General features: G+C 46.5%; 1 protein-coding gene across 1 annotated transcript in view; it reads left to right on the top strand.

Annotated features, from left to right (window-relative positions):
• The first annotated feature begins 6,207 nt into the window (after positions 1-6,207).
• Positions 6,208-15,541, top strand: part of LOC138581240 (uncharacterized) — a 254,083-nt gene continuing 244,749 nt past the window's right edge. The window contains exons 1-2 of the mRNA XM_069652421.1: positions 6,208-7,495; positions 9,379-9,467. Coding sequence (XP_069508522.1) covers positions 6,685-7,495; positions 9,379-9,467 — 900 coding nt within the window. The 5' untranslated portion in view covers positions 6,208-6,684. The remainder of the gene's footprint in view (positions 7,496-9,378; positions 9,468-15,541) is intronic.

The raw sequence follows: 15,541 nt of genomic DNA on the forward strand, positions 1-15,541 counted from the left end.
TCTAAAAAAAGTCTAACTACCAACTGCACCTGCTTAGATGTATTCTTCCTTTCCTCACCTTTTCCCAGAAGCTCACTGTCTCCAGAGCTCTGTTTATTTCTAGGCTGGACTATTGCAACAGCCTCTGTATCAATCTGCCTTCATCCACTCTATATCCTCTACAACTCATCCAGAACAGGACTGCAAGTCTTGTCCTTGGCCTCATGCCCTGGGATCGTATCTCTCCAGCCCTGAAATCTCTTCATTGGCTCCCAGTGGCTGCAAGGATTAAATTCAAGACCCTTTCCATTGTCCACAAGGCTTTCTGGGGCCTGGGTCCACAATACCTTCAACTCTCCCTCTGTAAATACATTCCTACTCAAGCTCTTCGCTCCTTCAACTCCAACTCCTTCAGGGTCAGATGCTTCTCCAAGCAGCGAGTTGGGGGTAGATCCCTTTTCTTTGCTGGGGCCTCCCTCTGGAACAGCCTCCCTGCCTCTCTGAAACTTGAGGAGAACCATCTTCGGTTCTGGAAGCACGTCAAGATCTTCCTCTTTGCTTCTGCCTTCGCTCTTCCACTCCCCTGCTAATCTTTCTGCTTTGGCACCGGAAACCTGGTACCCTCTGATTTCGGGCTCAGATCCCTGCCCTCCCAGCCACACACCCGCACTGCCTCTTGGCAACCCCTGCACTTGGGTCTGTATCTGCAAGCCTACAGACCCCTTCCAGCACTTATCAAACACCTGTTGTCTACACCTTATTCTCACACTTGCCACCTGCTGGCCGCACTACCTGTTCTATCTCGTGTTCAGCACGTTCCACTCCCCCACCCTTGCACTTTCCCCATTCCCCCGCCCCTGCACTTGCACGTTCTCAATGTCACAGGGCCTACTAAGATTGTTGTCTTGTCCTCCCTTGTGTTGTCGCGTTCTGGGCGCACTATAAACAAAATATCATATCATATAGCAAGCTCTGCTACCTCTGAACCCGAACTGCAACCTCTTTGGTGCCTCCATTATTACCAGATTGTTTAGTGGCATATAAATCCCACGCCCAATCTACAAGTACTTACTGTTTTGGTTTTAACAATGCTACAGAAAACAACAACAAAGCAAAGGCATGCATTTTATATAGTTTAAAATAAATGACTAAGAAGGCTTGAGCGCATATAAATATAACAATTCACTGATGGACAAAATACCGTATGTCTAATGAGATGCCAGTCCAGCCACGTAATAGCCACGTAATAACTCATCTCACCATTGCTTTATCAATGACGTTTTTACTGGCATCTATCACAGATGCCCAAAAAAATGAAATTGTTGCCATACCTCCTCCCCACCTTGCCAAAATCAGCTCCGTCCCAGTACAAAAAAACGTGCACACACATTCACTTGCTTATTCATGAACAGCATTCACTCACTCAGTTCCACGTGCACACATACATCATACACTCACTTATTCACACACCCATTACATTGCTCTGCTTGTGCCTCTGAAAGCCCTCCGAGACAGGAACCAGTAATCCAAGAGCGCTTCCTGAACATGCACACAGGAGCTGGAGTGCTCCATTGACAGCACCCCAATCACTTTGAATTTTCAGGAAAGTGCAGGAGCGCCCTCTTGCCCTTTCAAACATGCAGTTCCCCAGCCTGCATCCCAGTGGGCCATGGAAGGCTGGGGAAGCAAATCGCCCCTAACCTGGCATGGTCCATTGGACAGGCATGCTGGGGAACTAACATGTCAAAGGGAAAACACTTTTCCCTTTGATAATTTAAGCCAGTCCAGGAGCACGCTCTCGGCTGCAGCAAGCAGCAGAGGGAGCGCCCAGTGTTTCCACTGGGCTGGCACAGCTCCTCCATGATGGGTGAGGCTACTGGCGGGTTTGGCGCTCCCTCGCCCATATGGCGGAGCCACTCCTGACTGGAAACTGCACAGCACCATCCTGATATGAGTTACCTGGACCTCTTCCCATACGTCAGCCTTCAGTCTTTCAAAGTGTGCCACATTCTAGGTGACCTGTCCTTCTGGTCTAGTCAGATTGGTCCCTTGTTGCTGTACTGCTTGAAGTGGGTTGATTTGCAAGTGAAGCTTGCCTTCCCACAATGGTGTACGTTTCTGTTGAGGAGAATCAGTGCTGGAATTGGCAAAATGTATTCTTGGAAATCCCACCTCCACTTCTGGTGGGGCGGGGCATACTAATGCCACGTGAGGTGTGCTACATTTTGGGGCTTTATGTTATTGTTGTATGAACATTGAGGGGTAGCACTGAGGATTTACCTTTGTGCTCTATTTATGTTTAATTGGGGTGGGGCATAGAGCAACGTGGGTGGAGCTGAGGGGCGCACCTGCAGGAGGCACTGGGTTCTGGCGATTTGTATGAAGACAAATAATAATAAAGATAAAGCTCATTTATGTTAGGCTAAGCTTGGCTCTGGTCCGGACTGCGGCCTCTCTCTCAGTGCCAAGATACCACAGGGTAATGGCGCGCTTTAGACGTTGGCTTAAAAAAACAATAAAACAAAACAAAGGGCATTTTGGGAACATAAGAATGACCACATAATTTTATATTTGAAATATGTTTTAAAGTAATTCAAACATGAAACCCTTCTGATCAAGTTGTGCAAACTGTGCTCTTAGCTATTTTCATGTGTTACAGTACCATAGCTCTCAACTTTTTGTGTCCCATGGTGGTTGAAAACACCCGATTTTGTTTTTGGCTGGTGAAAGCCCAATGTAAGCATAGGGGGGTATAGTGGGCTTGGCAGATGAGTAAAATGATTACAGGGTGGGTGAAACCCACCAAATGTGTTTGAGTTGGGAGCTATAATAATACTCGCCATAATAAAAAGGTCTGTAAAACACAAGATATGATATATATGGGTACTTTTCACTTTTTTGTTAATGGGGAGCTATCTCATGAGGGAAGGAACACGTTAAACTATACACACAAGGAGACATATAGCCCCTCCCTTATACACATTAACTACTAAGAGTTAACCGTCAAGTGGCTGGAGTCTAATGAATCACCAGCACATATACCAGAGAAATAACTTTTAAAAGTGTAATTTGCTTTAAAAAAAATTATTAAACAGCATAATTCATATGAAAAAAGAACAAAACAAGACGTAAGCGCAAATCACTAGATTGGTTGCCCTCTTGCAAATAGTAATATCAAACATGTACGGCGAGAAAATAGGGTTAACATCCAAGGGTTAGTACACCAACTGTTTATCTATATAATCCTTTTACATCACCAGAACAAAGGAATTTATTAACACACATGATGAGTATCACAAGTTACCAAGCCTAATGCACGTCAACAGATACACGTATGTAATGTTTGACATAATTTAACCCTTCTCCTGGATACTTGATGTTATCACAGTACAGATGTGAGGTTCCTTGTGATAGGACATTATATTGCCCTTCTACGAGTTAAACTAGTAACAATAAATGTCTAGTCAGATTGTAAATTGTTTTGGCCCCAATGGCAGGATACGTCTGTCCTAAAACGTTCCAGACAGATTATACAGTGGGCCTTTATCAGGACAAGGAATTTCTCTATAATCTGGTGAACCCTCCTTAGGAAAGTAGAGCTACAAAACAAAACACATGCTTAAAAACCTTTCTCTGGGCTCCTCAAGAGGTTATTTAATTTCTCTACAGCAAGGTGTAGCAAAGAGCTGACCTTCATTTTTTCGTGAAGTATTTAGGGCAATTTATCTTCATTATTTTCTTCGGGACAACAATAGAGGGCTGTTCTCTTCCACTTGATGAGGCGAGATAAACAGCCTATCATTATAGTGTTGATTAAATCAATTGTAACATATCTGGGCCATTACAAGGCTTATTTTCATATATGTGCGTATCTACTGTATTTAGTTTAGAAGAACAGGGTATTCCCTGAAGTTAGGCTCATTCATGTTGGCCTTTTCTTTTGGAAAATCCGTTATTGCTTTTTAATTGCAGGCAAACCACTTTCAAGAAAAACATAGGATCAAACCTGTGTGTTATATTCACTCAGAGCACATATTTGCTATCATGTCTTATGGCTGGCCTTGATACCTGGCTTAAAATTGCCCACATTGCAAGTGTGCAGACAGCTCAAGCCTCAATGGGCTTTTGTTGCATTGAAAAGTTACTTTTACTTGGATGGCATGCTAGACATGTCCACGTTGTTCACGGGGATAACAGATGCTAGATAGATACAAAAAAAAAAAAAACCTGGGGCGTGCAAGAGTGTATGTTCATGCAGGTTTCTGTGGTTTTCCACCAGAGCTGCCAATCTCCACGGGCAGCTAGATAAGGAGTACTAACACATAAGAGAAACGTGTGCACTGTGGTCTGGCTAGCCGTGGCGATCTATCTGCACAGAACTATTGGCTTTCGTTGTGTCTAAGGTAGAATCACAAGACACATAAACTCATTGTCACACTGGTGCTCTACTGGGTATGAGGCTTGGGTTGTTTCACAGAAAGCTCATAAATAAGTCTCTCATTACCTCTCTATCCCATGTCTGCTTCTGCACTGCTAATGGATGACAAAGGGCACCGGCAAGATGCATTTTACTGGTGTGCAGCTCCATCTTACTCTGGTCCAATTCCTCACCTGAGGAGAATGTCTCCTACGTTTGGCAAAGGTTCTCTTCTGCAACTTGAAGTACTCATTTTGTCGTTTTCAATCTTCATCTGGTTTCTGTTCAATTGGCATCTAGCTTGCTTGGTGCCCATGAAGAACGCAAGAGAATAGTCATCACAACAAGAGGACCATTAAGTTAAATTGTGGGCAACCAGAGCGTGGAAGTGTTTGCCGTTGTTGTGGTCTTACAAATTGGAACAATTCCATTTCAACATTGACCTGTTGGTTGCTATTCAGACCACCGTTTTGAAAGTGTGCATTAATATCTCCATGTTTCCATTTCTTTGGGCCCAACAGAGTCATTCTAGCATGGCAAACACTGAGCTGCTAATTAGCTATAGAATTCAGTGTTGGAACAGACAGTTGTGTGAGTTTCACCAGGGATGCCGTTAGCAGCATTTTCTCTACCATGGGCAGGACAGCGGTTGAGTGGACAAGTTCAATTTAAGCCAATCTGGAGAAGTTGTCTATCATGACAAGTATTTCCCAATAGCTTTTGGGCAGAAGTCAACGCTTGTTTTCGTTGCCAGATTTAATGTTGTGGCAAAAGTGGCTGTAGCTACAAGCCTGAAACCATGAAAAGTGCTCACAGAAAGAGAGAAGATATTGACAAATGCGTGTGTTAGCTTCTTGCTCACTCCTGGTGCTTTCTGTTTTCTGAGCCTTGGGGCCTGGCCCCCAGCTGTGACATCCTCTAGTGCGGTGACATACTTGCCAACCCTACCGATTTAGGCAGTAGGCTACTGCTTTTTAAGCAGTCCTACAGTTTGGCTGACAGATCCTACTGGTTTTTACAGTGCAGGTCATTTATGTGACCCTAAGGCAGGCTGCTAGTGACCGGGCTCAGGAAAAAGCATGCAACAAATGAATTAATCTGCCTGTGTAGTGGGCAGGTAAGTGGTACATTTCAGTGATGGGCTCAGATCAACCCGCTGACCCAACGACAGCTACATGACTCTCCCCTGCACTCTTGCCGGGACAGACCTTAGGTGAACCATCAGTGAAGGCATGTGGCAGAGCATACCACCATCACACAGCATATGCCTATCAGATTGAGGAGGGTATCAGTCTGTGTTTTCAGTGTTCAACCTGCACTGCAGGAATAAATATGTACTGCCCAGGCTGCTGCTACAGAGTATTGGCAAACGTTGCTTACCAGATCTGTGTGATTATCTTCTGTGAAGTTAGGTGTTTGAATTTGGTGTTAACCTACCATTCACAATTATACATTTAAACTTTCTAGCATCTTTCCATGTTGTGCTGTTTGGTGGGTTGCGCATTTTAGAATGCTCCAGTGGTGCCAACAATGTTTGTTTTGAATTGTCTGTGATGTCATTGTTATGCTAAGTGTTATTTTGGAAACTAGAACAATCTTACATCTTTTTGGTCACAGAATGTTGGCAAGTAAACTGTGATGCGTGCAGGCGACGTGCGGCTGAGATATCCATGCAATGGCAGTGCAGGGCCACGTTGTTGTCAGACCACAACCTTCGGTATAATAAATCGACATCTGAAAACGTTATTGTATGGACACTACATAAAAATGAACTAGGTAACTTGTAGTGGCGACTAACTACGCATCCGCATTCCTTACAGTCAACCACTCGCACAAACACAATCGTCATGCCCGACTAGTACAACAGCCAGGTGTGCTTAAGAACATTACAATTTAATTCATATTCAATTATCCTGAAAATATGATCTTATATTTATAATAGTATCTTCTTTTCCATATCGCTTAAATACTTGGTAGCTAAAGAGGGATAAGACTGCCAGGGTTTAGGTTTACAGCCATCCCGGTGTGACGTCATACCGCCAGCTTTTTGCAGTGACGCGGTGACCGTCAGTGCGCCTCAGCACCCGAAAGCTGCACGCGACGGTCTTTCCGCATTAGGAACGGAATCTTCGGGGCTCCCGACTTTCTCCAGGGCCTGACCAGGCAGTACCACGAAGTCCAATCCCAGGTGGTTCTGGGAGACTTCGCTCAGCCCAGTGTGAAGAGACCTGATGTGACCCCTCGGCGATTATTCGGCGACTGGTGAAGCGGGCGCCCCTTTTGTGCACATGAAGCCACACAATAAGGCGCCCGTGAAGGCCGTGTACGTTAACCACTTCGGGGGCCACTGCAGCGGGGCAGTCCTGCAATATGGGTGGGGCGTGAAAGAGGAGGCCAGTAGAAGCGGGGACAGGAAGAGGGAACGTGCTGAGCTCGAGGAGGACAGGAAGTACAAGGGGGGCTGTGGAGGGGTGACGCACGATGGCGGTGAGCGCCTCAAGGCACACGGGAAAGGGAAGTCTGGGGCCGTCGACAGATGTGAGACTAACCGAAGAGTCGGAGAACCCACAGGGGGGCGGCAGATAAGGACCCATAAGGGGGCGCACGTTCCAGTCGCCGAGGACGATGGGTTTCAATTAAGAGATAGATGTAGGATCAAGAGAGGAAGCCAGGGGCACAGTAGGGAGGATCATGGACAAGTGGGGATAGCCTCAGGCAAGTGGGACGAAAGGAGTAGACACCCTCAGTTGGGAGCCCAATCGGTCATTGACGGGCCACAAGACACTATCAGGAAAAAGAGGAAGACCTCTGGCAAAGAGAGTGGCCTTCTTCCTTACAGAGGAAAGGAGGCTGGCCTTGCTAAAGCTACAGCGAGTGCCATGGCGGCTTCTGTTCCTGGGTATCACGCCAGTGGGAGGACATCTGGTCTTGTAAGCTCTAGTAACGTTGAGGTTCATAGTTCCATTTTGACCTCGCCTTTCAGCTGTCAAGCTGGAGGTAGTGGGAATGCAGCTATCTACAAGGCAAAGAAGCAGAGAAAACCAAGAGGAACGGATGCCATCGGTAAAGAAGCCAGCTCCACCGCCGAGACTCAGCATGGTAAGATGACAAGTCCCAGGACAGACCCAAAGAAGTGGAGTTAGTTGGTTAGGAGTTAAGTGTAATTTCTTTCACTTATAGTACACACAGGAGGAGGCACGGGGAGACCCAAGTACGAATAATAATTCAGATACAACGTTAGAAGAATTACATTTACAATACATAATGCATATATAGGGTACAAAGAAAGGAATTGCTTTCAAAATACACAAATGGCGCACAGGCCAGAAAAGAGCAATCCCATGGCAAAAGCACAAAGGAGTATGAGACAAATGCTGAGGAATCTGTTTCATAATATAGACAGGAGATATAGGTTTCAAGAATTAATTATTTCCAAATACTCACAGGAGTGCACCTTTTGCTCCAGTTCGCAACTTGATGACAGGGACCTGATAAGTTTGCACTCAGTTTGCACATCATAGTACAAATGTGCTGGGCAAAAGGTGGTGTACAGTATGTGTTAATTACCAACACCTAGAGGAGTTCATGTTCAATAGTGATGCAACGTGAATGAAAGGTGTAAAAGCCTTCCCACATTTTATCCATTGCTTTTACACCTTTCATTCACAGCACAGCATCATTTTAATCATTTGTATCGTGGAGAGGAGGGGCGCAACGCAACTTGTGTTTCCACCGCCGTCCTTCCTCTCTGTCATACAAATTCTCGAGAATTTGCTCTGATCTGGATTTTCATGCTGGAGTAGACGCTGAAGATCCCTATGTGGTGGGTCCGTCAGCTTTATGCTTTAGCATAAAGCAGGAGGACCCCATAGGCATCCATTGTAAATGCTGCCTGCCATACGAGAGTTGCAGGCAGCGTTTTGAATTACCATTAGACACTGCCCGATATATTCTTACCATCTCATCTACACATGATAAGCAACATTCACAATTACAAGTAAACGCTCCCTGGAATGCGAGCAAGCCAGGCAGTGTTTGCTCACTTTGCACGACGGAGTGAAAAAGTGCAGGGCACAGCCGACATACATGCATGTATGTCGCCTTTGGCCCTGCACATTTGCACTAGACTGTGCAAATGATGAAAATACATTTGGTGGTGGGGACCTGGCTACGGCTCAGTGCAAACGTACCAGGTCCCTGCCATCAAATTACAAACTGAAGCAAAAGAAAAAGAAAGGAGAGCCAATATTGCAACTACCATCCAAGATAAAAAAAGAAGACACTGTCACACTCAAGTTGTAAGGAGTGCACGGAGAGCACTTAGAGTCAGGTAACAAATACATGTGGCAAGAGGTTTAAAGGAAATGGAATTCAGGTATGACGTGCACTGTAAAATGATGGCCTGTTGAGGTATGAGGTGAAAATGCAAACTGCTTTCGGATTATGTAAATACAATGCCCAGGTTGAAAAATAATAGGCAGTCTTAAACATATTGTAAAGATGAGGCCTTTGGTAGAAATGTTGATGAAGCCATTTTGAATGTTTCCTTTTATGCTAATAATTCCCATTTCAGAAACCTATTCACAGGAAATCTCATTCACAGCAACTATGATATTGTAGAGCATGTCCTTTCATTTATATATTCTGCCCCACACATTCATTGCACCTTTCTGAAGATCGGGAATAAAAGTCTTGGAGCGGGTTCTAAGCAGGCCATGACTTTCCAATCTCTTTCTTGGCTTACAATACTAGACACATGTAATCTGCCCTCTCAAAAAAGAAGCGTCAGTTGATTTCTTAGGTTGGGAAAGTGTAGGATGAATGAACACGAATATTATTTCCTGTTGGACCTGTCAACCTATCCTGATGTTCTTGTTTAGTGATATCATTTTGAAAAAAATGAACCACATTGTTTCTGTTGGATTTTCTAGTGTCAAACAGGCTGTGTAGTAACCATTATTGCTCTTTGTGTACAATTGAAGGGATTCATGAAACAGCGGTGTCTGATGTCTTCGGCTTCCCTTCCAATTTGCAAGATTGCCCTACTGCTGTGAAAAGAAGGAAGGCAAAGGTACATTACATTTTACTTTTTTTTTAAAATTCTTAAATTATATTTGCACTTGCTAAGTTTCTCATTGGAGAACGCTAGAAATCACTATAGATCCCTTGGCACTAACCCCAAAGTCTACACTTCTAACTTCATCATTAGAACAATTCTGCATATGGGCACACTTGCCACAGGTTTCTGAGGTCTAGAATAATTCTGCTTTTGCATATTCCTCTCTTAGTCCCCATTCTATGTACTTCCCTCTTCTTCCACCCCCAAGATACACCTCATCTAGACTGGTGTGTTCACAAAGTCAGCGTGTGACTTTTTTTCTGATTGTTCCTCTCTTCACCTTACCCCAGTCTCTTGCTGTACCATTGGTCCCTTGTCATACCTTGTCCAATCCTGCAGCCATCCTCTCAGCCCATCCTCTCTCTTCCCTCCTTTTTCTTCCTTTCCTCTTCTTCCATTCCACCAATGCATCACGCCATCTTCATCTCCTCCATCCACTGCAGCGCTCACACACTGCATCCCATTACATCTGATATATATTACATCAGGTTGCTTCTATTTCAAAAAACTCATTCTCCTATCGTAGTACCCTCCATTCTTTCTACTTGTACTCACGAACACCCCTCTGCCATTTACTTTTCAACTCCTTTTCCACTATAGCTCCCTGCTCTGATCTCTCCTGTCCCACCCATTTCCAATTCTCCCTCTAATTCCCACAATCATTATTCATCCCATCTTCCTCACAACACACTACTGCCTCTTGGATGTAACAACCTCCTGTATGACCTTCACATTTTCTTCTAACTAAATGGGAAAATAGGAAGAAAGAACACTGTCCTTCCAAGGAAGTCTTCATGCTCGTCTCTGAGTGCACAGTGCTCTGTAAACGCAGCCTGTCTATATCTCTATTCAGCTTTCTTCCTGATCAATATCAGAAGAAATCATAGGAAGCGGAAATATAACTTGTGGAAAACTAATTTCGGTACTCCAAATCTCTCCTCTTACTCTGGCCCACTCTCCGGATCTTCCAACCTAACAACTGCTTCTCCTCACACTCATGTCTTTGTTTCCAAGATGTGCTCAAGCTGTAAAAGGAAGTTTGTGTCCTGCAGGTTTTCTGTTGTCTCCCTGGATCCTCCTGTGATAATCTCTGAGCTATACAAAAAATCTCCTACATCAAACCTCTACTGTAGAGGAACTGTCTTGTTCCTAACATATTGAAAAACGACACACCATCGGCACCCAGCATCCTATTGCCACACTCATCAAAAGTACAGCCAAAAAGCAAATACTGGAGATCACAGAAGCCAGGAACCTTCTCAATGACAGCAAGTCACAACCGTGCCCAGTCCAAGGCTCTGAGTATGCGCCTGCTGGGACGGCCCTTAACACAATGCAAGTATGGACGGTGCGCTCTTCATTTTCCCGACATATAAATTACCTTGAACACTGTGTACCTCCAATCAAATTCATCCTATTCTGTTCTACATGATGAGGATCAGTTCCAACACCTATGACTGGATCTGGTATTTTCATTTGGGTCATCTACAAATTATCTGTCCCCACTTTCAGTCCTGTTCCCCCCCACATGTTGTGGGGTTCCCTAGCGATAAATACTTTTCGCCATCCTGTTCCACCTTTGTGGTACATCTATCATCTTCCTTTCCTCATCTAATCACCTCGGCATATGTGTACCCAATATGCACAATTCCTGTCTCTCAATAACACTCCCCCCACACACAGAGAGCCACCCCCCCTTTCCTGTGGCCTAAACATCCATGATGTCATTCTGGAAGGGGATCTCTCCATAGCAGCAAATGTCAATTATATGGTTAAAACATGGTTGCACCTGGAACTAGTTTTACCCTTTCACCACCATGACAAAAATTATCAGGGCTCGAAATTGAGGGGAGCTATTTAGCTTCTGCTTCTAGCATATTAGACCCTGGTTAGCTTGAAACCAACATCTACCAGGAGATACCTTTTGGCTCCTATACCAACTGGTGGATTCTAAGCATGTAAATGTAAGATTAACTTTGAGTATTTGCGAATGTTTTTTTTTTTTTTTAAACTTTTATTTTTATCGGCAGAGGTTCACAAGGTACAGACGTCAAGGCAACAAGCATATGAATCATATACAACATGGAGGTGCTTACAGGCCACCTTATCAACATTACAGCAGTGACTACAATGTTTTGCGAATGGGGGAGGAGAGCTGAGGAGATCATGAAGCAGGAGTGGTGGCCGGGGACAGACAGGTCTCCGACCCAGCCTCGGACTGAATATTGAGATATGTGTTGAATTCATTCCAAATGTTCTTGGGACGGGACTGGGCCGGTAGCATAGTCAAGTAGTCCTCCTCGCAGTTCCGTGACCAAGTAAGCAGGCCCAACCATCTCTGCGGGGTCGGGGGAGAGGGGCACTTCCAACTCTGGAGTATACACTTCTTGGCAATCATACAACTTATATTTAAAAACTTTTTCAGGCGTTTAGTTTCCACAGTGCTCCAAACCCCAAATAGGACTGCCAGAGGATCGGGATCAATAGTGGTCTCAATTACTGCACTAAGTGTCTTTAGGACCCCGTCCCAAAAATTGAACAAGTTCTGACAGGTCCAGAACATATGTAGATGATCAGCGTCCGCGGCCCCACACCGTGGGCAGAGGCGCACCTCCAAGCGAGCAAACCCGGAAGTCCTGTGCGGTGTATAATACAGCCTATTAAGGAGCTTATATTGCATGGCCCGAAAGCGGAAGTTGAGAGAAACTTTTTGGGTGTGAAGACGCATGCTCTCCCATAGCTCATCAGTTATTTCTAGGCCCAGTTCGTCTGCCCATTTGTTGCGCGCTCCGAGGACCGGAATAGAGGGGGCGTCCTGCAGGATGTTATATAGTGATGAGATGACGCCTCGTGCACCGCCCGAGTTAGCAATGTAAGCTATTGCCGGGTTATCAGGGGGCTCATCAGGGAAAGAGGGCCACCTAGAGCAGAACGCAGCGCGGAGTCTGTAGTACTGAAGAGTTTCTAAGGGGGATCTAGTGTGACCCGGCCTCCAAGTCTGGGGGTCTATGAATTTACCCTCTGGATAGAAGTCCGACAGTGCCCTATACCCCAGAGCCTCCCAATGGCGGGCCAAGGCAGCGTCAAGCGTGGGCTCTAGCCCGGGACAGGCCCATACGGGCAGCCACTTGTAGTACGGGGAGATCCCATCAGATGGGCCTAGAATGCGTGTCCAGGCAAACATGGTAGCTGCGACGGGATCAATTGGGGAGTCCGGGGCGTAGTGTCGCTGTAGCACTAGGGACATTAAATTAATGCCAGCGGTTGCCAACCGTTCCAGCTTAACATGAGGGCGCACTGGGGCGCCAGGGTACCAGTGAGTGGCATATTGGGCTTGGGCCGCAATCCAGTATGTAGCAAAGTCAGGAGCAGCAATACCCCCCGTCTGTATGAGAGTGCCATATCAGTCCACTTCTTGCGGACCGCACCTGAGTGCCAGAGGAATTGTGCGCAGAGTGTGTGCAACTTAGTGAAGTATGCCCTCCCAGGCCAAACGGGTATGCTACTGAAGGTGTAGAGCTTGGGGAGCAGAATCATTTTAATCAGTGACAGCCGACCCGCAACGGATAACGGAAGAGTGCGCCATCGAGAGATTTTGGCCTCAACTATCAGCGCTACCGCAGAGTAATTCTCAGTGAGTAGGGCGGGTTTAGTAAGGGATACATGTACACCCAGGTATTTAATGCCCTCAGGGGCCCAGCGCAGGGGATATTCAGAGACGGGCTGTATGGTGGATTGAGTGAGCGGGAAGATCTCTGACTTGGAATAGTTAATTGTAAAACCGGAATGGGTGCCAATGCGAGTGACATCTCTCAATATGGGATTGAGGTGAGTTGTGGGATCTCTGATATAGAATAGGACATCGTCTGCGTATAGGGCTATAATTTCAGGGTCCTCTATCAATCTTATTCCCTTATGAGAGTGTCTTGAGCGGACATAGTCCGCCATTGGTTCTATCACTAATGCGAAGAGAATTGGGGAGAAGGGGCAGCCCTGGCGGGTGCCTCTGAATAACGTGAAAATCTCGGATGTTAGTGAGTTAATTCGAACCCGCGCAACGGGGGAGGTGTATAATAGTTTAATAAACCCTATCATGTTTGGGCCAACACCCATTGTCTCGAGGACCAGCCACATGTATTTCCAGGAGACCATGTCAAAGGCCTTCTGGGCGTCCAACGTAACCGCCACCGCCTGGGCGTTCTGATCTATGCGGGACATGACATTGAACAATCTCCTGATATTGTGGGAGGTGGACCTGCCCGGGACGAAGCCCGCTTGGTCCTCATGCACCAGGTGCGTCATAATTGGCAAAAAGCGATTGGCAATGATCTTGGCAAAGATCTTTGTGTCAAGGTTCATGAGGGAGAGAGGTCTGTATGACCCGCACTCATCTTCAGGCTTACCCGGTTTGAGCAGCACCGTGACGACCGCTTCACGCATGGAGGGGGGGAGGATGGAGGCCTGGAGGGCCTCGTTCCATACCTCAAGCAGCCTAGGGGCCAGAATAGCTATGTGCTCCTGGTAAAAGTCTGCGGTGAGCCCATCCGGGCCAGGTGCTTTGCCTTTGGGCAAGTCAGAGATGGACGACACTATCTCGTCTAGCGTGATTGGGGAGTCTAGCTGGTCCCTGGTCTGTTGGGAAATCTCTGTAGTGGGGATCTGCTCAAGGAGCTCGCGCATACGTTGCTCAGTGTGTTCTACGGGCCGGGAGTAGAGGGAGCTATAAAATTCAGTGAATGTGTCTAGTATTTCTCGGTCCGCCCACTTGATCTCACCATTGCGATCTTTGATAGAGGAAATCTGTGTTCGGCCCGCCTCCCCTCTTACAAGTGTCGCAAGCGTTTTCCCGGGTCTGTCGCCCTCCCCATACCTCCTGGCGGCTTGAGGGCGGCTGAAGTAACGGACTTCGGAGGTGGCCAGTGTGTTATATACCTGGAGTTCATCAGAGATTTGGGCAAGAATGGTGGGGTCGGATCCGGTAGTGTTGCGCTGCTCGAGTTGTTTCAGTTTGATCTCAGATTGCCCCAGAGCAGCCCTGATGGCCCTCAGTACCCCGGCCTCCCGAGAGATGGACATGCCCCTTATGTATACCTTAAAGGCCTCCCATCTGATCGCGGCAGTCGTGTCTCGAAGTAAGTTAAGTTCAAAGAACGACCCGATATCAGCTAGTATTTCGGACTTAAACACGATGTCTTTTAGGGCTTCGGACTTAAAGCGCCAAGTGCTGGCTGTTGGAGCAGGAGTGCCCAGTCTTAGAGACAGTGTGATTGGAGCATGATCCGACAGCGTGCGGGCCAGGATGTCCGCACCCTCCACTCCGCCCATTACCTCGCTGGAGGCCAAGAATAGATCTATCCTGGACGAGCTGTCGTGCACCGACGAGTAGTAGGTGTATTCCCGCTCCTGGGGATGGAGAGTTCTCCAAGCATCACAAATATTGAGCGACTGCATATGGCTCCGCAGCCTACGCGCCGCGCGAGACAATGCTCTGGGACCCGTGGCAGTTCTGTCAAGAACAGTGTCCAATATGAGGTTCAGATCCCCTCCCCATATAATATGCACCCCCACAAAGCCCAGAAGTATGGTGGCTATTGTGTCAAAGAATTCCGGAGAGTCCACGTTGGGACAGTAGGTGTTAACAAGCAGATATTCCCTGTTGGCTAGTGTGCAGTGTAGTATAACATAGCGGCCTTCAGGGTCAATGTAGCTTTTATGCAGCCCAAACTTAATCGATTTGTGAATAATCGTGAGAACACCCCTTGATTGCGTGGAATAGGAGGTGTAGAATCTGGCGGGACCCCATGCCGGGGCAACCGCCCTTGGTATAAGTCCATTGGAGTGTGTCTCCTGTAGGAGCAGGATCTTACAGTTATGCCTTTTGGCATACGCCATGATCTTGCGGGCTTTGGTGTGGTTGCTCAACCCCCGGACATTCCAGGACATTATGACAGTAGACATTTCAGTGGTAGCCATCCCCATCAACAATCTCCATCCCTAATGAACGTCCCAACACCAATGACCATGTG

This window comes from Ambystoma mexicanum, chromosome 3p, assembly GCF_040938575.1.
Source record: "Ambystoma mexicanum isolate Mex_15411 chromosome 3p, UKY_AmexF1_1, whole genome shotgun sequence".
Taxonomy (NCBI): domain Eukaryota; kingdom Metazoa; phylum Chordata; class Amphibia; order Caudata; family Ambystomatidae; genus Ambystoma; species Ambystoma mexicanum.